At 43.6% G+C, this 23,471-nt stretch overlaps 2 protein-coding genes across 4 annotated transcripts in view; both read left to right on the plus strand.

Moving 5' to 3' along the window:
* Window positions 1-14,623, plus strand: part of upf1 (UPF1 RNA helicase and ATPase) — a 40,817-nt gene extending 26,194 nt beyond the window's left edge. For both annotated transcript variants that reach the window (XM_063218575.1, XM_063218576.1), the window contains exons 15-24: window positions 875-1,088; window positions 5,217-5,334; window positions 6,042-6,198; window positions 7,607-7,749; window positions 8,610-8,784; window positions 10,149-10,230; window positions 10,521-10,682; window positions 12,444-12,673; window positions 12,984-13,103; window positions 13,398-14,623. In XM_063218575.1, coding sequence (XP_063074645.1) covers window positions 875-1,088; window positions 5,217-5,334; window positions 6,042-6,198; window positions 7,607-7,749; window positions 8,610-8,784; window positions 10,149-10,230; window positions 10,521-10,682; window positions 12,444-12,673; window positions 12,984-13,100 — 1,398 coding nt within the window. In that variant the 3' untranslated portion in view covers window positions 13,101-13,103; window positions 13,398-14,623. The remainder of the gene's footprint in view (window positions 1-874; window positions 1,089-5,216; window positions 5,335-6,041; window positions 6,199-7,606; window positions 7,750-8,609; window positions 8,785-10,148; window positions 10,231-10,520; window positions 10,683-12,443; window positions 12,674-12,983; window positions 13,104-13,397) is intronic.
* Window positions 14,624-17,661: 3,038 nt separating this feature from the next.
* LOC134465113 (homer protein homolog 3-like) overlaps window positions 17,662-23,471 on the plus strand; it is a 38,753-nt gene continuing 32,943 nt past the window's right edge. Inside the window, exons 1-2 of one of the 2 annotated variants that reach the window (XM_063218572.1) lie at window positions 17,662-18,139; window positions 18,612-18,661. In XM_063218572.1, the coding sequence (XP_063074642.1) occupies window positions 18,639-18,661 (23 nt within the window). In that variant the 5' untranslated portion in view covers window positions 17,662-18,139; window positions 18,612-18,638. The remainder of the gene's footprint in view (window positions 18,140-18,611; window positions 18,662-23,471) is intronic. The other variant, XM_063218571.1, reaches the window with a different exon arrangement.

Below are 23,471 nucleotides of genomic sequence, written 5' to 3' on the forward strand. Positions count from 1 at the left end.
TGTATTCGAATTCATACGCAAAGAATTTGGTGTAACAAAACAGCTACATGTCCATCTACCTTAAACTACTTTGGCTAGACAACCAAATAACGTAACGGTAATTTTACTCAGCTTGGAGCTCTGCACAGTTCTTTCCTTTTTGCTTTGTAGGGCAGAATATCTTTCTGCAGTAAAGACCAATGTAGAATGTCCCCTCGTGAGCTTTACAGACTGATTGGTTTTATCAGGCCTTTAGCCATTTGGGGGTTCACCTGCCAATGCCCACTTTGTTGTTGTTTTGTTACCTCCTCAGTTTTGGACTTTTACTAGGCCAAGAACAGGCCTCTGAGCAGTAGCTTCCAAGGTTGTGACTTAATAGGATGTCCTAGAACTATGACCACAGCACTCCAAGGTTCTGGCTTAGTGGGCCAGAAGATAGCCCTTAATACAGGAGCTCCCAGCGCATGAAGGGTACAAAAACAAGAGGCCTACTTTTAATATCCCAAAGTTTTTATTTACAAAAATAGCCACAGTGGAAGTACTGAAAGTGGTACTGAGCTTTGAGTGGTGCCTTGCTTTGCTTTGCCTGCTTAGGGACAGCTACAGTGTATCCAGCTCTTAAACATCACAGTTGTATTATTTCTGTACATCTGTGGGGTATGCTGAGAAGCTTGTAGAAGCAATACAGGTTAGTTTAACCTTGTGGTAGAGATAAATCATCTAGATAGATGATTAGAAGAGAAGAGCCAAGTCCTTATTTTCTTATCTAAAGGGTGCCTACAGGTATATCTATTATCAGGTTTACCACGTCCTGTAGGTTAACCAAGTCTGGTTTACCCCCCTTGTGGTTCAAATGATGTTCATTATGATTATGTCCTCTATCATCTCCCCTCAGCTGATCCTGGTGGGTGACCACTGCCAGCTGGGCCCGGTGGTGATGTGTAAGAAGGCCGCTAAGGCGGGCCTGTCCCAGTCCCTGTTTGAGCGGCTGGTGGTGCTGGGCATCCGGCCCATTCGGCTGCAGGTGCAGTACCGCATGCACCCCGCCCTCAGCGCCTTTCCCTCCAACATCTTCTACGAGGGATCGCTGCAGAACGGAGTTACCGCAGGTACAGTGCGACGGCACTCCCCCCATGGGTTTTCTTTGTTTTTAGTGGGCCTATTTAGACGCATACTAATTGCAGTACATTAATTACCAGCTTTTAATTCAATTATGGGCATCAGTTCATGTTGCACCATTGACCCATTCACACAATACACATTTCACAAATCCAGCTATCCACTCTACAAACACAAAGTGCACAACATGCTTAGTCCCTGCAGAGCCTTTCATGTGGCTGTGTGCAATTTTTCTTGTCTCTGCACTCTGTATACACACACTGAGCATGAGTTTAATTTTCTTGCTTTCTTGTGTATTTGTCTTGATATTTTGTGTATTTTTTCAAATTAGTGTCTCCCCCTCTTCCCCTGTTTTCTTCTCTTTCTTCTCTTGTATAATACCCCATAATTGGGTTCCATCTGTTGGAATGTATTTGTTGGATGCAGTGTTTCCCACAGAAATGTTGGAAACTATGGGGGCAGCCGGGGTTTATTTTGTCCGGGGGGGGGGGGGGGGGGGGGGTCTTCACACACGGGCCTTTTTTTTTTTTTGGGGGGGGGGGGGTGTATTCTTGCAGCGTAAATGCAAAAACGGCAAAACAATGACTACAGTATGACATTGGCGCATGGAGAAACTGTAGGCCTGGGCCTATATTTCAGCCATTTATATTTTGAGAAATAAGGCTACATAAGATTTTACCCATGACTTGTATAATAGTAGTACATTGTCATTGTCAAAAAATGCAGTACAGTGAATAATTTCTGTTTACAACACAGTTTCATTCGTCCCTCATGCAGGGGTCTGGGAAACAATAATAAAACAAAATAGGATCAGAGATAAGAATTTAAGAGCACTGTGAAATTGTTAACGCATAGACAAAAAGGGTCTTAGAGGGTAGGCTATGCCTTTTCCCCCACACATATCTGTAGGCGTACACATTTTACATGAGGGGTGCTGGTCACAGGGCCAGTTTTTTCCAAATTCCTCCCATTAAAAGGGCTGAACAACATATTACACATTTATGTCTATATTCACATTAATTTCTATATGCAGCCCGATGTCTCCTCTGCTGTGTCAATGAAGGTCTGTCACCAAACTCATTACAACTGTAAAACAAAGCCTAGGGAGTGTTTAGTAAACTCATCCAACTGTCCCTTCTCTGAAGGTTTTTTATATTGCTCCCAAACCCAAGTAAACTACAACAACTTGACAAGGCTTTTGATCCCTGTCTTTCAAGCACTTGTGGTTCTCTCTATAGCAGGGGTGCCCAACCTTTTTTTAACCAAGATCTACTTTTGAAGTTGATGGTCTGCCGTGATCTACCAAGTCAAATTCAAGGATGTCAGTATGAAAATTTAAGACCACCATTTATTAATCACCTTTATTATGAACAAAATGTTTTCAGTAGGCTACTATGGCCGTATCTTTTCAGTGTGTTTTTAAAGTGTGTTGAATAGCCTATCTTTACAAAGCAATGCAGCACTGATAGTATGCAGAGATAATTTCAGACATACAGAAGTCATAAACAACTGAAACAATTTCAAAATGATAAACATTTGGTTTATAAAAGGCACATAGGCCCTATTTCTAAAAATATGATGAAGCATTATCATGCCTTCAGTGGTATTGGCTACAAATTAAAAAGGGCTCAGAAATTCACCATTTGTTATGGTTAAATAGTAGGCTACTATGAGAGAGAGAGAGAGAGAGACGAGGAGAGAGAGAGAGAGAGACAGGAGAGAGAGAGAGAGAGAGAGAGAGAGAGAGAGAGAGAGAGAGAGAGACAGACAGACAGACAGACAGACAGACAGACAGACAGACAGACAGACAGACAGACAGAGAGAGAGAGCGCAATGAGAGAACTCATTGGATTGGTTAACACCCCTGTTAAAGTGGAAATGAAGCACTGACAACTATTATCATTTTTTGGCGGCTTATTTATTTTCATAAACGAATGGATGTTCGTTGAACTGCACTTTTAAGTAGTTTTGCTGAAAAATTACATGTTATTACCGAGTTTCGCCACAAGGGCGCAGCCATGTTCGCCGCCTACGTAACGCGAATGGTAGAACTTGGTGGCTAATGTAGCCTTCCATTCACTTAACGTTAGCGTGTGCTAACTACAGCGCTAACTGACTCTAATCGTGGCAGTAAAATTGAAGAAGGACGAGGGGTTCATTTTACATTGTCCCTGGGTTTTCTATGTTATATACCTACTATCAGATGAAAGAGAAATGCCAAGTGTCATTATCACTTTGTGTCAAAAAGCCTTTGCTACGAGCATGGTGGGATAGCTGCAGCCATCACCCATTGCATCCACCATAGGACAGGAGTCAGGACTGGGGCTGCTCGATCTCATAGGTTTGTAGTGACAGACCGTCACCAATAACGTCTTTTCCCTGCATTGTTGGACGCTAATCTGAAAGCCCATGTCTTTAAGTTGGCTATGTGGTTCAATTCAGTAATAGAAAATAACTTGCAAAATTGGCGGAAGTTGTGAAGGGAAGGGACGCAGCCTGTGTGTGTGGCTATCCCATCCCCTCTCGTCTCGCTCTCGGAGTTGGAGGAGCTTTGGGGATTTGAAGTTGATGCCACGGGAAATGACACGTTAAACTATCATGGCCTACATTAAGTTATGGCATGCTTAAAGTAGCTGCATCTATTGTAGTAAACTATTATGTTATTGAAGTCGCGGATGCATCCTCATACTGGCTGGAATAGCGTTGTTGCATTATTGTTGACTGGATAACACCGATAAACGTGGGCTCGGAGATGTCAAAGTAGCCTAATTCAGGTGCTTGGAAAATGTTGGCAAAATCATCGGAAGATGAAGGTAGGGAACTGCAACATTGCACGACATCGCACGATTATGAATAGTGATCATGTTGGCTCATACCAAAATTTGTTAGCGACTTGTCACCTTGGCAAAAAAAAGCTGCTTGTTTACCTGTGGTTCATGTGATGGGATGTCTTGTCTGCCTTCATGCCTCATATTTGTTCTGTCCCACCCAAACACGTATTCTTGCTTCATTTGGGTTTAGCAAATAAGCTTATAATCAGCCACGCAAGGCCCAATGTTTAATTCACTATCATAACAGCATTAGAATAGAGGACTACCATTCGCGTGACGTCACCCGCTGTTGGCTGGAAACGTTAACAGAAACGTTACGTGTTTGTGCTTTATTTTTTTTATTAACGGCTTAAATTTCAGACTTCAAAAAAATATATATTTGCTGGCTTATCTTACTGGTGTTATAGACCCCTCTATTAGGTCACTGCTTCATTTCCACTTTAAGAGTGACTTCTTCTATGAAGGTTTTTTTTTTCAGCTCTCTGGGACAGTAGCACAGCAAAGGCTTTCTATTGTGAGTTTGGCCAATCGTTTTGTCCACACCTGAAGCAAGAAACAGCACAAATTGAAGTGAATTCTTTAGGCCTACATGTCAACAACTAACATTTCCCTTACACGCGGCACGCGATGTAAACGCAGTTAGCGATGATGCATGCGACTAGCGATTTGGACGAAGATCCTCGCATATCGGCGTGTCATAAGTTAACGCATCGTTGCGCACATGTTCTGTACTCACCCGATGTTACACGTGTGCACACATGAATCAACTGTAATACCCTTACGGTCACTTCCTAATGCTTTCCCCTCATTCTGTGTTACCGTGGGAGTACTTATCTAATCAATACAGAGTCTATAGGATGTAATTACTCCAGGAGGAAAATGCGAAGGAAATTCAAAATCGTAATTCAAATCGTTTTTAACAAAAACGGATATCATTAAAAAAAAAAAAAAAAAAAAAAAAATTTTTTTTTTTTAACATTTTCGTAAACTATGGCGGCCAAATTTAAACTATGGCGGGCCGCCATAGTTTCCTCAATGTATGGGAAACGCTGTTGGATGAGTGATTGGACAGATGTGCAAATACATATTGCACCTGTAGATTTTGTGGTGTAAAACCAGGGAATCACTCTCCACAGTTGCGCTCTGCTTTATGAAATATCCAAACTGTGCCCGTTTGTTGAGAGACCCTCAGCACCTTTGTAGTAAGTGTGTGCAACACGCATATTTTCATGCTCTCTGTGTGTGTGTGTGCGTGTGTGTGTTATGTGCGTGTGTTGGTGACTTCAGCGGACCGCGTGAAGAAGGGCTTTGACTTCCAGTGGCCGCAGCCGGATAAGCCAATGTTTTTCTACGTGACGCAGGGGCAGGAGGAGATCGCCAGCTCAGGAACATCCTATTTGAACAGGTGCGGCACGCTGGCTCATCTAGCCCCAGACACTATCACACACACACACACACACACACACACACACACACACACACACACACACACACACTCACACTCTCTCACACACACACACACACACACACACACACACACACTCACACTCTTAACTCACACATGGTGGACCAGTAGTCATGGTTCACCAGTATAACCCCCTCTCACACCTTCGTATACAAACACACGCACAAACACACATACACACACCTTTTGTTATATATACACTCGTACACACTTGTGTGCCAGGGCTTGCAGTGCGCCCATGTTTGGCACAGCTGTTCAGCAGAGCTTTGAGAGTTAGCCGAGTGAAAAGATGAAAAGACACGCATCATCTGGACGTACTGGGGCCTGAACGAATCGAAAGGAAAACAATGACTCCCATACGCCTGTGCTTTGTTGAACCACTAATTGATTCATTCATGGAGTCTGTGTCTGGTACTGTTTTTTTGTTTGGGTTTTTTCCCCCTCTGGATGTGGAAAGGAGTAGTCAAGGCATCCACGTTGGCCTTTGATGTGGTGAGGGATGTTTATGGAGAGGCACACACAAGGGTTTCTTGGACGGCGACCTGAGCTTTGAGAAACGTCTTGAAAGTTTTTTTTCGCTCCCTCTTTCTTTGTGTGTGTGTGTGTGTCTGTGTGTGCGTGTGCGTGGTTATTTTCCTCTCGTGCAGGACTGAGGCTTCCAACGTGGAGAAGATCACCACTCGGCTGCTGAAGGCGGGAGCCAAGCCGGACCAGATCGGGGTCATCACGCCCTACGAGGGCCAGAGGTCCTACCTGGTGCAGTACATGCAGTTCAGCGGCTCCCTGCACACCAAACTCTACCAGGTACACCAACACGTACAGCACATTCAGCCAGTCTGCCCCAACCACACCAAAAAAAGGGTTTCTGCACAGCGTTGTTGCGAACTAATTTGGCAACTTACTTGGTTGCAATCAGGGCTCTAAATTAAGTCTAGCCAATTGGTCAAATGCTCGTGAAATTTCAGTTTGGCTGGTAGAAAAGACCTAGCCACCTTTGACCCATTAGTGAGTGTGTGTTTGGTTAGTAAGATCAATATCTAACCATCTTGGCTGGTGATGGAAAAAAGTAATGCATTTTCCCATAGGCAACTTACTAAGTAGCTAAGTGGTCCGCTACGACAATTTCCAGAAACGTGGTCCTGGTCACAGCACACACACACCACGCCCTCTATGCACGTTCATGCCAACCTCAGAAACCAAAGTCTACAGAGTATGTGCCTTTTTCTCTCGCTCGTGTGTACACACATGCTCATTCCAGGAAACAAACACACACACACACACACACACACACACACACACACACACACACACACACACACACATACAGCAATGTACCTGATACATGCCTTCTATTTCAATGTTTGTTTGGGATTTTTTTTTGCATACATAACGCTCATTTCTTTTTCACTCTACACACAGTCAAATATTTTAATCGGTCCTTCTGTTTGTTTCACTGCAATAGCAGCAGCAGCAGCCCTACAGCATCTGTTAGTCATCCGCACTTGTTTCTGCAAGTTAAGATATTAATTTATACTTTTTGGTTCTAAGATAGGCCTATTCAGTTGGGCCAGGTGTGGCCCATATGCGGCCCAGATGTGTCCCACAGCTGAAACAATATACATTGGAGTGCAACACATGATTTTCTTTTGCTTTTTTAAATGTCTTTTACATTGAATTTTCAATGTTGTTTAGGTTAAGGTTAGAAGAGCATGTCTATAAAGTGTTTGTACTTATTTGAAAAGCGTCATTACCATGTGTTAGGATGGCTGAAAATGTGCGGGCCAATGTAACTTCTTTTGTTTCAAAATGTGGCTCAAATTAAATTCTAATTGAATAGTCCTGTTCAAAGTTCCCTTGAATCATTAAAATGGAGCTGTTCTGGATGAAATGATCTCTTCTGTTCACTGGTATGAGGAGTTTTCACAAAGCTGTGTTGGGTCCTGTGTAAACAGCTGTCTTCTCTGAACAAATCGTCCCTTTCAACTGAGTTTTTTTGTGCACACATCTGAAAGATTCAGACAAGACGCACACTTTCACAGTTGTGAAACAGGCTTGGATACTAATAGCCATCAACAACCCACAAAAGCAGCAAGCACGTAAACAACAACCAATAAACCTACTGTAAATGGGTGTTTTGAACTTTGCACTGGAGTGTGGTGATGTCAGCACATGCCCCCTTATGCGTTTCCCCATGTGCTATCTGATCTGGCAGGAGGTGGAGATAGCCAGCGTGGACGCCTTCCAGGGCCGAGAGAAAGACTTCATCATCCTGTCCTGCGTGCGTGCCAACGAGCACCAGGGCATCGGCTTCCTCAACGACCCACGCCGTCTCAACGTCGCCCTCACCAGGGCCAGGTTGGTCATGCAGCCAGTTTTGATTTATTTACAATAAGATAATGTCTGTTTACACAGGAATTTGTCTAGCATTTCACCTCTCCACAATTCACACATGGAGGCAGTAAAATTGTTGCGGCGTGTTTTGGATATAAGTGTCAGCTAAGTGTAATGTAATGTAAGGCAGAGTGAGGTTTACATTGAGTGTTGGTGGATCATCAGCTCTGTCCAAGCAGCCGCTAATTGGTGTGTTGTCAAAGGTTGCCAAAGGAAAAGTAGAAGTACCAAGCCTGCCATAGTTTCCCTCCAACACAAGTCATTTGACTGAGTAACTAGTCTACAGTTAATATTGAGCAGCGGTCGGCAATTAAGATTGGACCCGGGTCAAATATTTTTCTGCCAATGACTTTGCAGGCCATGGCAATGCTTTTGTAATGGGGGAAAAAGTTGTAAATTTTTTTCTTCTGTTTTATTGCAAATGAATGTTAACTCTTAAAATGCATTTCATTTAATTCCATTCAATGTAATTCCTAATAAAAAAGATGAGGCTTAAAAATATATGAAGAAATAATACTTAAAATTTAAAAAGCATGTCACAGGCCAGCTATAATTGATAGAGGGCCAGTTTTGTCCCCCGGTACACTAATTGCTTATCCCTGCTACTATAGATCAATGGACCCTGTTCTGCGCTGGTTGGATCAAATTTGTGGGGTTTTCTATGTAGTTGAAACTACCCCCACAAAGTAGCAACGTCCAGCCACTGTATTAAGTACAATGGAATAACTGGTGTAACCACTATGTAATATCAGGTGCTAGAGTTGTACTTAGACCATAATAAATGTACTTCTAATTTTACTTTGGCCACCTCTGCGTGTTTGTAGGTATGGCGTGATCATCGTGGGCAACCCGAAGGCTCTGTCCAAGCAGCCGCTGTGGAACCACCTGCTGAACTACTACAAGGAGCAGAAGGTGCTGGTGGAGGGCCCCCTCAACAACCTGCGGGAGAGCCTCATGCAGTTCAGCAAGCCGCGCAAGCTCGTCAACACCATCAACCCCGTCAGTAGCACACTTATGGAATTACAAAACGGTTTTATTTGTACAAGAGAGAAGAGAGAGGACCGCACTCCTAATTGCTTTAAACCAGTGTTTCTCAACGGGGATCTCTGCAGCCCCCTCATTGTGCGTTAGGGAGCTCTAGATGGGGAGGCGTTGAGAAGGGTAAAACTGGGAGGGACTGCTCGGTTGCCATTGGGGGACATTGTAGTCTATTTATTTTTTGTTACTGTGTGCAGCGTTGGAAAACTTTTGGTGAGGTCAAGGAGGTGGTCCAAAATGGACAACCAATGCTTTAGACTGAATTGCACTTCTAGTTGCTTGATACTATATTGCCCATTTACAAGCACTGTCCTCTCTCTTTTACTTATTTTTAATTCCCTACAGCATTAGCACCCAGTTACTGTTTAAGCATAATGGTTTTATTTGTCAAATCTTCACATGCCTAAGACATACAAAGCAGTTAAAGGGCAATTCCGGCCAGTTTGGATTCATATCCCATCTTGGGTGGACCCAGGGAAAAGGATGAAAGGGGAAACCGCGAGAAATTTTCATGCGTGCTGCGCAAAGTTGTTCAATTGCGCTGTTTTCGGTTAAACCCTGGCCCGTCGGGCACGTAGCCACAAGAAACAAATTCACACGTTTCCATGTCCTGTGTTGTTATTCTCTCGCAGATTCATTTCTCACTGAACGCAGTTTAGTGACGTCACGGTGTCACATGACTCCTGGAAGGAACGCACATTCGCTCATCCAGTTATTATACAGAAGCGAGAGAGAGAGGCGCTGTCGTAATATACTGTTTGATATTTTGAGATGGATCCTTCGTTGGGGTCTGGTGATTCAATTGAAGAGTTTGATGGCCATGGTTATCTTTTTCGAACCAGAATATTTGTTACAGATAAAGAATTCTGTTTATTCCCTTTAAGACTGAAGTCCTGTCAAACCAACTGTACATGACATAGCTGCACATTACAGTTAGCCACTGGAGTGGTGGGGTGGCTAGACATGAACCAGACAGGTAGACGGGATGCAGTGAGGAAAATAGACAGAGCAGCATGGCAAAGGAGAGGGAAAAATGAACTTGGGAACTTCAGAGAATTCAATGTGTTGACCTGCTGGATTATCAGACCTTATACAAAGCAGTCTGTAAGCTAATCAACACCATAAACCCAGTCAGTAGACCAGCCTTATACCGGTCTGTAAACTCAACAATATCTACCCTGTGAGTACACTCACCTTATGCAAGTGCACTCAACCCCACAATTGCCCTGTAACCCATCACTTGTAAATAAACACAAGTGGCTTTGGATAAAAGTGTTAGCTCAGTGTGATGTAATGAGTGTAAATGGCGTGGCTTTGGTCCACAGGGCGCCCGCTTCATGACCACCGCCATGTACGACGCCAGGGAGGCCATGATCCCCGGCTCAGTATACGACAGGAGCAACGGAGGTGAGTGGCACAGCTGACACCTAGACCAGGCAGTGGGATTTATTGGTTTGTTTGCATATTTTAATTTTTTTACGTGTGGGTGTGTGTTTTATTTTTTAAACTGTCCATGTATCGTAGGTTTGAAAGCTTGAGCTCTAGCCCTCTAGGTGCTCACAATCCGGGATTGTAGACAAATGACTGGAGCACACACACAATACGTTTCCTGTTATTTCATTGTGGTGCAAACATGACTAACGTCTCGACTGGTATCTTATTTGCCAATCTTTGTGTGGCATGTCGTCCCCTCGCAGGTCGCCCGTCCAACATGTACTTCCAGACCCACGACCAGATCGGCATGATCGGCACGGCGCCCAACCCCATGGCCGCCATGAACATCCCCATCCCCTTCAACCTGGTCATGCCCCCCATGCCCCCCTCGGGGTACCTGGGCCAGCTCAACGGACCAGCAGCAGGTGAGTCCCACACAGCTTTGCAAAAACTCTATTCCACAGAAGAAAGCAAATAAGAGGGGGAAGTAAGAAAATAGGCTGCCTTATGTGACTGCAAGTCTCTTGGTGACTACATTTCTCCACGGGAGATGCAAAAGAAGGGCGTGTCTAGCTGTTGCTGGTGAAATGCCTCGAGATATGCTACTGGTTGACGCTTCAATCAATTAGACCACTCAGTTCTTCACTTACCTGTAAATAGAACTCATGCATCATGGCTTTAGACACACCCAATGCAGCTGTTGAAAACTCTCAAAATGTATTCATTTGAAATGTTGCAGATGGTTTGTATGGACAAACTAGTGTTGTAGAGACTTGCAGTCGTGTAAGACAGGTTAGTAAGAGAAGTTTTCTTGTGGGAAACAGGATGAAATGTCTGGCATAATGGTTAAATAGATCAGTAATATGATATTTGTTTTATTATCATATGAAGGGTCTATTTGCAAAACGGTGTAAACGACAATTTTTGACTTTTGCATTTTATTATTGGATACGTCATTTCACGTATGTGCAAATTATTGGCATTAAAATATTTTGAGAACATACTTTTTAAACTAATCTAAAATGACTGTAGTTGCAAAACGGTGTATCTGACAGAACACTTTATTTGCAAAACGACGTTGCATTCTATTTGAATCTCGGACGACATGAGAAGCGTGGGGAAGCTGCGGTAACTGTCCTAACCTACCATCAGTCAGCTGACAGCAATAAACAAAGAGGATCTGATCGGAAGAATAGCTGAAATTGTGCTCACAGCACACGACGACAAAGTATTGAAATTCAACGGCAAAACTTTGTCTTTTATGAGCTCCATAAGCAAGCACCACTACGCACAAGGTAGCGGAGTTCAACAGCTGTAGACCTGCCAACGTGAGTAGCCTACCAACATCGGAGGCTTTTGGGGTGGAGCTCCGGTGAAACCAGTGGCTGTTGTTTAACGGAGAGAGGGAGAGAGAGAGAGTACCACAGACTGTATTGAGAATAGCCTACCACGATTGGTCCAAGAGATGGGTTTAAACAGGCGAGCAACCCGTGAAAACGGCGAGTGTTGAAGTTGTGTCCTCTACTCAGATGATGGGTCTACTACCATGCCGAAATATCGGACCGACAGCTGGGGACACGCTGTCAGAAACTGCCGTGGTGCGTCGCTTATATCGCTTTGCAAAGAAAATAAGTATGTTCGGTAATTGTGTACAAAACTACCTCATAATTTTACTATTTCATCTATCTGATTGATTATTGTTAATCAGGTATTGTACCTAGGGTTCTATTCGTTCATGAAAAAATATTTTGCTAACTGGTTGAAGCTGTTTGGCAGGATGACGGCAGACATGCTGCATGTGGGTATCAGTTTCCACTCATTTTTACCACTTTTATGACCCTAAGTTGATAATAATACGTAACACATTTTCAAAACATGTGTCATTTGCCTTCAATTAGCTCAAGAAATACTCTGATGAAAAAAACAGTGAATGAACATGATGGTTAATGCCTTGTACAAAAATGTCAATTTCCCAAAATTTTCCAAAATGGAGATACACCATTTTGCAAATACAGCCTTCATATACTGTACAATAACTATATAAAATTGTTGCAAAGTGGGTTTTTTCCCCCATTTTTTTCACATGCTATTTTACATGTATTGGGTGAGTTATTATCTTCTTTGCCCCTTTTCCTCTACTCTCCTCCTCCTCCCCTCCTCCTCCTCCTCATCCTCCTCCACCTCAGGCCGCGGTGCGCCGAAGGGGAAGGCGGGCGCTCGCGGTGGGCGCCAGCGCGGCGGACGTGGCATGGGTAACCATGGTGGCGGCGGCCAGTTGGCAATGTCGGGCAGCCAGGCGAGCCAGGAGCTGGTGTCACAGCCGTTCTCACAAGGTCCCCTGACGCAGGGCTACATCGCTATGAGCCAGCCCTCACAGATGAGCCAGCCGGGCCTGTCGCAGCCTGAACTCTCCCAGGTAGCACACACTGTCCTACCTATAAAATATTGTGTTTTTTATTCATGATTTTATTTTATAATGTTGGCAAATGTAAAAATAAATAATAATAATTTAAAAAGATACCTTTCAAATATCGTGGGGTGTATCGAACCGTTGGTCAAATATCGTGATACGTACCGAATCGAGTTCAATGTATTGTTTACAGCCATACTTATCGCACTTGCTGCAAGTTATATCTACTTCAAGGCTTCAAATAAGTCAGTCTCTCTGGCTGTCTCTTCCAGAGACTCCAAGCTCACCCTCTTTTTCTGCTTCCCCCCTAAAACAGGACAGTTACCTTGGTGATGAGTTTAAGTCCCAGATCGATGTGGCCCTGTCCCAGGACTCCACCTACCAGGGTGAAAGGGCATACCAACATGGAGTGACTGGTCTGTCGCAGTACTAGAGTGTAAGACCCTCTTTCCGTTTCCCTGTTTTCGCAGGATAAACCATCTGTTAAACCGATATAATCACATCCAAACCTTGGGAAGGCCCATTCAAAGTTAATGGAAGCTCTCACAACATTGTAGAGGGCTGCATAATAATACAAAATACTACATCACTGATCATAATTGCCTGTCAAATGGAATATTTTGGTCCAGTAAAACCTAACATCAGACAGACACATGGGACAGACACATGATCTATGACATATGTCATGTAAATAATTTGCTGACATGAATCTTTTGGTGTGTCCCAACAGGTTGTTGGACAGGGAACTAGGCTTATGCTGAGCTTAGTCCCTCAGCATTTTAAATCTGGGTAACAATAACTAAAGACCAACCACGGATGCCCGTTTTCCACTGTTACAACTGACGCACCGCGGTGTGAAAGCAACAGGAGAGAGAATCCAACCAATCACCTGCGCGAAAAAAAGAGAGAAATCAAAACGAAGGGCATAAGCTGGACGGGAAGCGAGAAGGAGACAAAGAGAGAGGATCGGAGAAGAGGAGGAGAACCAGGCAGAGAGAGAGGGGACGATGGACGCATGCTGAGAGAGAGGGTGTAAAGGGAGCGGCCGCCACTCGCACGTGCCCCTCGATGGGACGAGGAGGGGGTACCCACACGCCACGGAGAGGGAGAGGAACCCACACAGCACCCAAGCCTCCAGGAGGGGGGGAGGCGAAGACAGAGAAGGAGGCACAGAGGGAGCACATCCAGGACACGCGCGGCGCACTGAGGGGGACACTAGAGAAGAACGACGGAAAAGCAAGAGAAGCCGAGAAAAAGAAAATATACGAAGAGACGAGGGGGGACAACTCCCTTGACCTCTCTTCGGACAGGAAGCCCCAAACTCCTGTCTCGTCCTCTTCCCCATCACCACAGGAACACCCCCACCTACCCAACCCATCCCAACCCACACCCCACATGAGCCCTCCCTCATCTACTCCTGGCCCTGGCCCCCTCAGAGCTCCCCTGTGTGGAAGAGTGGAGGCAAGAGGCAAGGCCTACCTGCCCAAGTGGAGAGACCGCCAGGGCTCAGACTCTCGCACAGTCTCCCAAATCTCACATTGTTCGCTCGCCATGAGCTGAGAAGTAGAAGGAGATAAAGGAAAGGGCGAGAGAATGGCGGGAGAGCAAGAGAAGATGGCGAGGGTTAGGACTGCCTGGGCACGCACATCTGGGGGAACTTTTTACTGCTTTTCCCGCCTCAGAATTGACAAAGGGCTTCTGGGTTGTCATTGAAGCCCTGCGAAGTAGGCGTTTCTGACGGAGTGGTGTTGGTTTCAGGGGGAGCTGAAGTGATGATGCTGAATGAACGTTCTAAATCTCACGTCAAAACAGTGATGTGCCACATTGCTTTAAAGGACAAATAGGCTTTGAGGTTGTTTCCACACAGAGTCTGTTACAGAGGTTTTTGGGGGAAAATACAGGAGGGCTTGCCAGTGTGTTGCCAGCTTTCCAAAAGAGTCTTTTTTTTAGGTGATTCAAAAAGGAAAAGGGATAGTCTAATAATGGTTATAGGTTTTTTCTTTGTTGCTTTGGTCTTTTCTTTCTATGTCTCGAGGTTTATGGTGTTGAAGTAGTGGGAGGAGCTTATTTTCTTTTTCTTTTTTCCCCTTTCGGAAATGCATAATTTTCTTCCACTATATTGCAAAGGCCCAAAGAACTTTAGAAACTTTAGAAGTAGCACATTCATTTGCTTTTTTTTTCATGCTCTTTTCTTCGTGGGAGCTTGTGTAACTTCCACCTACAGTTACAGTAAGTGACCGCAACTTCTTCAAGCCACCTCTCCCACGGCTACAGTTGACACGGTGGCCATTGGAATGCCAGCATTGCACACGATTGGTATCTCAACCAGGCCTCTGCATGAGGAGCAGTGGAAACACAGCTTGGGATGGGACGAATATTGCAATGCCCAGCTTGGCAAACAAATGTGACACTTCTGTTTTTAAAAAATCGTGTGAAAGTGCTACGCATGACCATTGTGTGAAATAATGTGGAATGGTTAATAGTTTTTTAGGTAAATACCTTTGCAATGTTCAGTCAATGTGCTCTGCTTTAAGGCTATCATGACAAGTTTATCTTTTTTCTTCAATCGTGTTTGTTTGTGTGTGTGAGTGAGTGAGTGAGTGAGTGAGTGAGTGAGTGAGTGAGTGAGTGAGTGAGTGAGTGAGTGAGTGAGTGAGTGAGAGAGAGTGAGAGAGAGTGAGAGAGAGTGAGAGAGAGTGAGAGAGAGTGAGAGAGAGTGAGAGAGAGTGAGAGTGAGTGAGAGTGAGAGTGAGAGAGAGAGAGAGAGAGAGAGAGAGAGAGAGAGAGAGAGAGAGAGAGAGAGAGATGCGCGTTCGCATATGCGCATGTCTCTGTGTTCTTTATTTTCTCTAACCAATTCACAATTCACAAACAATTTCTAATTGATTAAAATAAGTTAATGGATCAAAGGAGTTCAGACACATTGTCTTCTTCCCATTTGAACTTTTTCAACAAACAATTAAGACATTTTTAGGTGGATGTAAGACGAGAATAATTTTATTTTTGCTTTTTGTCCTTTTTTGCTTTTGTTTTACTTCTTGAGCTGCAGTATTTGTAGTGAACATGTTTGGTCTGTACTGCACATAGCATCTGAAAGGTGCACTGTGTAATATTTTAGTAATTTATTTTATGTTACCCTTTTCATGAATACTTACCACCATCATCAAATTCTAAGTATTTTTTATGACTAGGACAAATGCACTTTTCATACATCATACATGAAAATGAGGATCTCCATGTCCCCCCATTTTGAATTTCCAGAAATGGACAACTTCACCTGCAAAACTTACTGTACTTTGGTTCTACTAGATATTAGTTAATTGAGTAAATAAATGTAAATCAAATTTGGCAGTAGGCAGCCCAGTTTTAATGAGTAGCATAGTTGCAATACTTGCTCTGGCCACCATCCTACACAGTGTACCTTTAACGCAGGGGTGGGGAACCTTCTTAATTCGAGGGGCACTTCGAATTAAAAGTCCTCCGAGGGCTGTAGTATGAACCCAAACCAGGATTTCCCCCCGCACTTTAGGCCTATAATGAAGACAGCCACCTTTAAAACAGACCCCACCTTCTCTAGGCCCCCTGAATATGACTTGATAGTATTGCAAATGTATTTTCTAAGATTCCTTTACAAAATGTCATATTTCATGTGAAGCTGCATAACATTAAAACAACATCGAGGGCCGGATAAAGCGGCCTCAAGGGCCACAAAACCCTCAAGACAAAGGTTCCCCTCCCCTTCTTAATCGCCTGAGACTACTGTACTTTCTGCTGATCAAATTTGCTTTCCCTACCTGTCATAATTAGTCAGAGATTCATTATTTTCTCTTTTTTTCCAACTCATGATTACCTTCTATACACGTTAAAATGCACAAGAGCATTTCACACAAAAAATATTTTAGCTTTTTTAGCCCTTCATTGGCCCTTAGAGATGAATTTTCACTTGCAAACATTCACATATGCATTTTGTGACGTTCTCTGTTTAGCTTTACATTCACTGCCACTGATGTCTCTGTGTTTCTGTAAGCTTTACTTGTCCCAGAGACAATCATCACCATTGATTGGTCGGGGACATGCTGTATTGAAACCTAGTTTTATTGACCATTGAATGTTTCACAATTTTCATTTACAAAATGCATTGCCATCAGCTTAGCAGGATACTTTTGGAGAGTTGGGGGGGGAGGGGGAGGCAAGGGTGTAATGTAAATTTGGATGAATGTAATGTAAATGTGGATGAATTATGATAAACAGGTTAGAATAATGTTTATTTCCCCAATTTATCTTGTATGATTGATTCTTGTCTGATTTGGTTGACCTTATATAGTATGTCACAATACATTGTCTTACTGCTGACATTGCACCACAAACCTTGTGAAAACAACCCGGGGGGTAGAGCAGTAACATCCACAGGATGATTGTATTTTCAATAATAATCCAGCATTTGAACTGGCTTAGATGTAGTCAAATATGACAAATTCTGCTTATCTTTCAAACGCTGTTGAAGTTTTTTGGTTTTCAGAGGTTCTACATTTTAATTGCTTGCAATATAAATGTGAAACTGGGTTTTTCTTGCATTGTAGGATCTTAAACTTGTCTATGTATCACTCACAATATGCGTACAATGTTGAATAAAGGCTACTTTCGCTTGTGCTGAATACCATAGTGTCTATTTTTTAATTGATATTGTTTGGAGCATATTATTATTATTTATTATTATTGTTATTAACAATAACTATTTTTTATTGTTATTTGTTATTATTATTATTGTTATTATTTATTAATATTATTATGCCTATTATCATTTCACTAGTGGCCTTGCATTTTGGTTGAGCTGCTGGCTACTCCTGTTGGTCCCCTTGACATGGAGGGCGCGTAACCGGCAGGTGGAGCCAGTGAGGCTTTAAATGCAGCTTGTGAGATTGGCAAAGCAGCCAGTTTGTTGCTGTGACTGCCTGGTTGGTTCTTCGGATGTGTCAAATCCAACGAATATCTGAAGTCACTCACTACTAGTCCGGTGTTTCACTTGAGAATCGGCACTTAACAAATTGACGGGACTGCTGGCCAACGTGTCTGTGTCGGAATAGGAATTACACTGCGAATCGACAACGTGCACTGCCTGGCAAGGTTACTGAAGTGCAGTGAAAGAAAGAAAAGAAGAAGCCAAGAGAGAAGTCTGCATAAGATGAGCCCACATCTGCTCGTGCGATGTGGTCTGAGTACAGTTCTGCATCCAACACTGGGCAGGTGGCCTTAGTGGGCAGTGTGGTTGCTGCTGTACATTCAGAGCAAATGCCCATTTTCGTTGTTGTTGGGTAAAGGCAAATATTGCCCTTTGCAGTGCGATTCTCAGCCGATAATTGGAAAGCATCCGTATCCGGACAAGAACAGGAAGAATTGTATGCAATACGCCGGGCACCTGAGTTATTACTTTTAGCTACCATAAGGTCCTGTTGATATTCACAACGAAATGGGGTAAGTTTACATTAACACATGCACACATCTAATGCAATGTTTGAATGTCCATTTCCAAGACCAGGTGACATTTTGACATGTGGAACAGCTGGTCGGAGGTGATTCTCTGCTTAAAAAGTAGACGATAGGCCCTATGAAATAGCCTAACAATCAACTAACCTTCTGTTGTCGTTGGATATATCTCCAAAACTTGTAAAAACTATTCGCCTTCTGGTGATAGCCTAATTTCAGCTATTTTTGTTAATGCAAAAAATGCAATAGCCTAGGATTCACTGCTCTGTGCACTGTGTTGTTACAGTGTTGTTAACTTGTAACGAGGCACAGCAATTTCGAACCCATTCTATCAGGTTCGATTTCGCAACAGATTGGAAATGTTATGCGATGAAAGCCTACCTAGGCAACACATTGCAAGCGTTTTTTTTTTCTTGTAAATGCGGTCGTAAAGTGACACTTAAATTTTCTTTTGCCCCAGAAAAGGTCCCACTCCGATCCTGTAAGCATGTTTCCACTACACAGAGAAAGGTAGGCTTGACAGATTTGCTTATCTCATAGTGACACCGGATTTATTTGTTTTGGGGGTAGCCTATTTTTGTTGTTGCAAAAACTGCCTTGATAAGTTAGGCACTGTTTCCACACACAGCTAGGCTGAGTAGAGGAGTAGAGTAGGGCACTAGACATAGGCTGTAAGCCCACTACTCTACTCCTCCACTCAGCCTAGCTGTGTGTGGAAATTTGGCCCATATGACTGGCCAAATCTGTGTGTCTTTTTGTTTGCTTGCTTGTTTTTTTTTTTTTTCAATCGTCCATTGATTCTGTTTCCCTGATGTCTCTCTGGTCTGCCTAAGTACACGAGACGAGCTTGGTTGCTTGTCAATAAAGTGCTGGATTTCTGCAAAATGTTCAGGCACAGCATAACCCCCCCACCCCTTTCTCCTGCTGTGAAACATTTCTGATACAGAGATGAGCTTGAGTCTATACCCTGATCTCCATCAAAAGGGGTGTCTGTGTTAAAAAAAACAAAAAAAACCCTTAATAATTAGTTCCAATATGTGTAGGCCTACTGATCACAGATTAGATGACAAGGTTTATCTTAATTCTTTGTCCTTATCGTATAAGCTTAGGTGTTTTCATAAACTTGATATTGTTTGCTCACTATATGGAAATAGTTCACAGATCATCATCAGGGACACTCAAGTGCAGCATATTCTGGAACAATGTGTTCTGGTTCCAAGTCTGGAATGGATGTGTTTTTAGATCCGACTGATTTTGTATGGATCACGTTAAGGAAGATTCTGGAGTGATCTTGAAAGGTACATGTGGTCCCGGTCTGGGAAATTCTGGTCTCGAATAATTTGGGTCTCTCCTCCTGTCCCATGGTCAGGGTCAGTTTCTTTCAGGGTGTGAGTGTGTGTTTTTTAAGGGCGCTGAGTTGCCCCAGATTCAGGACCTAAATTCCACCGCTGTTCTCTGTGGCTCAGCACTGCCTGTGCTCTCCTGGTGCTCCTGCCTCGTCACATTGCCACACCAAACCAAATTTAGAAAGATTTGATTTTGCCAAGAGATGTTATGACAATTGGGGTCACACAGTTGCATTGTGATAATATACTATAGCCAGTGGTCTTCTTGTCTTTTACAGGCAACTCCCGTCTCGATCCCCATCCCCTTTCTTTCCCTCAATTAATCTATTTCTATCAGTCCACCCCAAACCCCCCCCCCCCCCTTCTGCATTTCCACTTCTCTCTGTCCCAGCTCTCTCCACACACACACACACACACACACACACACGCACACGCACACACACCCTCCTCTCTCTTGACAACGATGGGTGTGTAGAGCGTGTGTTGGAGTAGTGCAGTAATGGTAGAGGTGAGCTTGTGCATAATGTGTCTAATGCCTTACTGAAGTGAGTAGGCAGGCAGCCAAGCCTTGGATGTGTAGTGGTGGGCCCTATAGCTCTTGATCGTCTGCAGTGTTTCCCAACCTTTTTTGTCTTTCGTGCCCCTAAGCCTTTTTGTCATGCCACGAGTACCCCCTCAGTCATGTTCCTCTATCACAGTGGTTCCCAACCTATGGGTCGGGCCCCAACCTATGGGTCGCCAAAGATCCACAGGGGGTCGCGGAGCCCTCTTGATTTTAAGGGGTTTCATTTTAAATATATATAGCCCATGTTGAATAGATTTAACTAATAAATGCATTGAAGCAACAAATAGTAAGTGCTACATTAAACAGTTATTCTATATTTGACCAAAGACGAATTGAGGAATAAAATAAGTAAAATGAGTTTTCTCAGGAAAGTTCACAAAAGCTTACAATAGTAAAAATATGGGTCCCTTACGAAAAAGGTCGGGAACCACTGCTCTATCATAATGTGTCTGTGCTCTGTACATTTGTTCATTTTTCAAAGTACCCCCTGCAGTGTGTTCGCGTATCTCTAGTGGTACACGTTACAGTACATTACTGTACATTACACTTAGCTGATGCTTTTTATCCAAAGCAACTCACCGATAGTGCAGGGTATTGGTTACAGTCCCTGGAGCAGTGTTGGGTTAGGAGCCTTGATCAAGGGCACTTCAACCACGGAGGGAGGGAGGGAGGGAGGGAGGGAGTGACAAGGATGGGGGGATTGAACCTGCAACCCTGTGATGTGCAGTCCAACTCCTTAACAATTACACTATGGCTGCCCTGTACCCCTGGTTGGGAGTCACTGATCGATCACGCTCACAGACACCTGCTGGGCACCAAGCATAGCGTAGTAGAGGTCAAGACAACTTGTTGACATTGTTTGGTCTTTTACGCCTTTAATACAGATAGGAACGTGTGAGTTAGAGGAGACGGGAAGTGAAGATGAGGGAGATGGCTTAGGGCTGTGAAATGACCCAGGCCGGACTTAAACCCAAGTTCCCATGGGCACGTACTGAACCCCGTGCCATGCCATACCAGGTTAGGTGCATTAACGTGCTGCGCCACAGAGCACCCCCATTTGTTTTTAACCCAGTAAGACACGGCCCCTTTAATAAATGAGCTGTTACCAAACTGGCAATGACCAAGTTGTAATGCATTACTAAAGGCCCTGTGAGTAGTCATAGTGGTGTAGGACTATCATAGTAATGTTTTTTTCAGTGACTATTACAGCATTCCTCTGGTGCACCGGCGTGCATTAAGGGGCTGCATTATGATTTCAACCACATACTGTATAGTGCGCTCACTGTCTGTGAGACAAAACAATGTTTCATCTGGAACAAATGGTGGTGCATAACAAGACAAATCACCATGAGAGAGTGAGAGGTTTCGCTCCATCGCGATATTTACAGATTTAATTACAGAGCTCCGTGTTTATGTGACAGATAATCAGTTGTGGGATATCGAGTGTACGCATACCAGTATCAAATATGGGACATGGGACAATGCTCAATTTGGGGGCATTAATCCATTTTATTTTTGAATACTAAGGGGTGCATTGGCGGGCTTATGATGGGGTCAGGGTACGTTGGCAGACTTATGATGAGGATAAGGGGGCGTTTGATTGAAAAAGGTTGAGAACCACTGACCTTGGCTAGCATTGTCCTCCTGCCTTGGCTGAACTGCCATAGAGCTTTTCAATAGCTGCTACAACCCATATGTTATATGACTGTGTAGGCCAAACCTCGGATGTAGTTGTATAAAAATAGTTGATAGCAGATTTAGTCTACCTCTGACAATATCATATGTCCCTGGTGTAGACCAGATACTGCCACTGAGTGCAGTAACTTAATGCATATGGCTTCAATAGAACAGTAGGTCTAATAACTACTACTACTACTACTACTGCTGCTGCTACTACTACTAGGCTGCTACTACTACTACTACTACTACTACTGCTGCTGCTGCTTCTACTACTATACTACTACTACTACTACTACTGCTGCTGCTGCTGCTTCTACTACTATACTACTACTACTACTACTACTGCTGCTGCTACTACTACTAGGCTGCTGCTGCTACTACTACTACTACTACTACGACTGCTACTAACGCTGCTACTACTACTACTACTACTACTACTACTACTACTACTACTACTACTACTACTAGGCTACTACTAGGCTACTACTACTACTGCTTCTACTACTACTACTACTACTACTACTACTACTGGCACTCATAATAGTAACTTAATAAGAATTAAACAATAGCAATAATCATAATAATAATAATAACAACAACAACAACTAAAATGATAATGAGAACTGATGACAAAAGTGATAATCATGGTGCTATATAATATGTTTATTCTTACTACTGGTACATTATATTTTTATTTTATACATCATACTGTTACATCAGTCACTCTCAAAGGGCGATAGTATAGATTGAAAACTGTGTGGAGTCTTCCAAACCTGGTAGGGGAAGGGATTGGGGATGGGGGATGGGGAGAGGATCAGATCCCCCCACCCCCTCAGGTTTTCACTTACCTTGTAGCAGAGGCTGGATTCACCTGCCTCCACCCCCACCCAACCCCCCCAAACAAAATGGGTCAGGTGTTTCAAATATAAATTGAAGTTGCAGTCAGTGCACGGTGTCTAGTCTAACCAGGGCAAGAGAGGGAGAAGGGGGAAAAAGAATACTCCGTTATGTATTGGATTTTGTCTTAAAGCAGAAAATGGACAATGTGCTCCTGGGGATTTGGGGAGATGTGAACCGGCCAGGTCTATCTTATCTTATTTCTGAGGTCAGTAGATTGGCGCCTGCAGTGGTCAATGCATGAATCCCCACTAGACAGCATGCTGTGAGGGATGAAAGCACTCTGTCTACACTCAAATGGCGACTGATGAGCTTGAGGCAAAAGGCTGGCTGACAGACAGGAGGAAGATCTTCATGTGTGTCAAACAAATGAAAACATACAGTCTCGGGTAGGCGTACCACCCCAAAATGCATTAGATTTGGCTAAACGAGCTAACACTCACATACTTCAAGCACACACACACGCACACACTCACACACACACACCAAAGACAATTTTCTGTTTCATGTGTTACAGACAATAAAGCTTTATCTTATCTTATCACACACACACACACACACACACACACACACACACACACACACACACACACACACACACACACACACACACACACACACACACACACTCATCAGCTGGATATTAGAGTTTAGAGTTTTATACGTGTCCTGGAGCCTGCCCTTTCCGCATGTTTATGTTTTGTGTCCACGGCGACTGCAGAACAGGTGTTCCTACGGCGCCCGGTAGCCTGGGCCGCGGAAAGGTGATCCGTACCACCATAACAACGCCACTGCTCCTGTACCCCAGTGGCATACTGTATCTCCTCACCCC

Source organism: Engraulis encrasicolus, chromosome 16 (genome assembly GCF_034702125.1).
Source record: "Engraulis encrasicolus isolate BLACKSEA-1 chromosome 16, IST_EnEncr_1.0, whole genome shotgun sequence".
NCBI classification, from domain to species: Eukaryota; Metazoa; Chordata; class Actinopteri; order Clupeiformes; family Engraulidae; genus Engraulis; species Engraulis encrasicolus.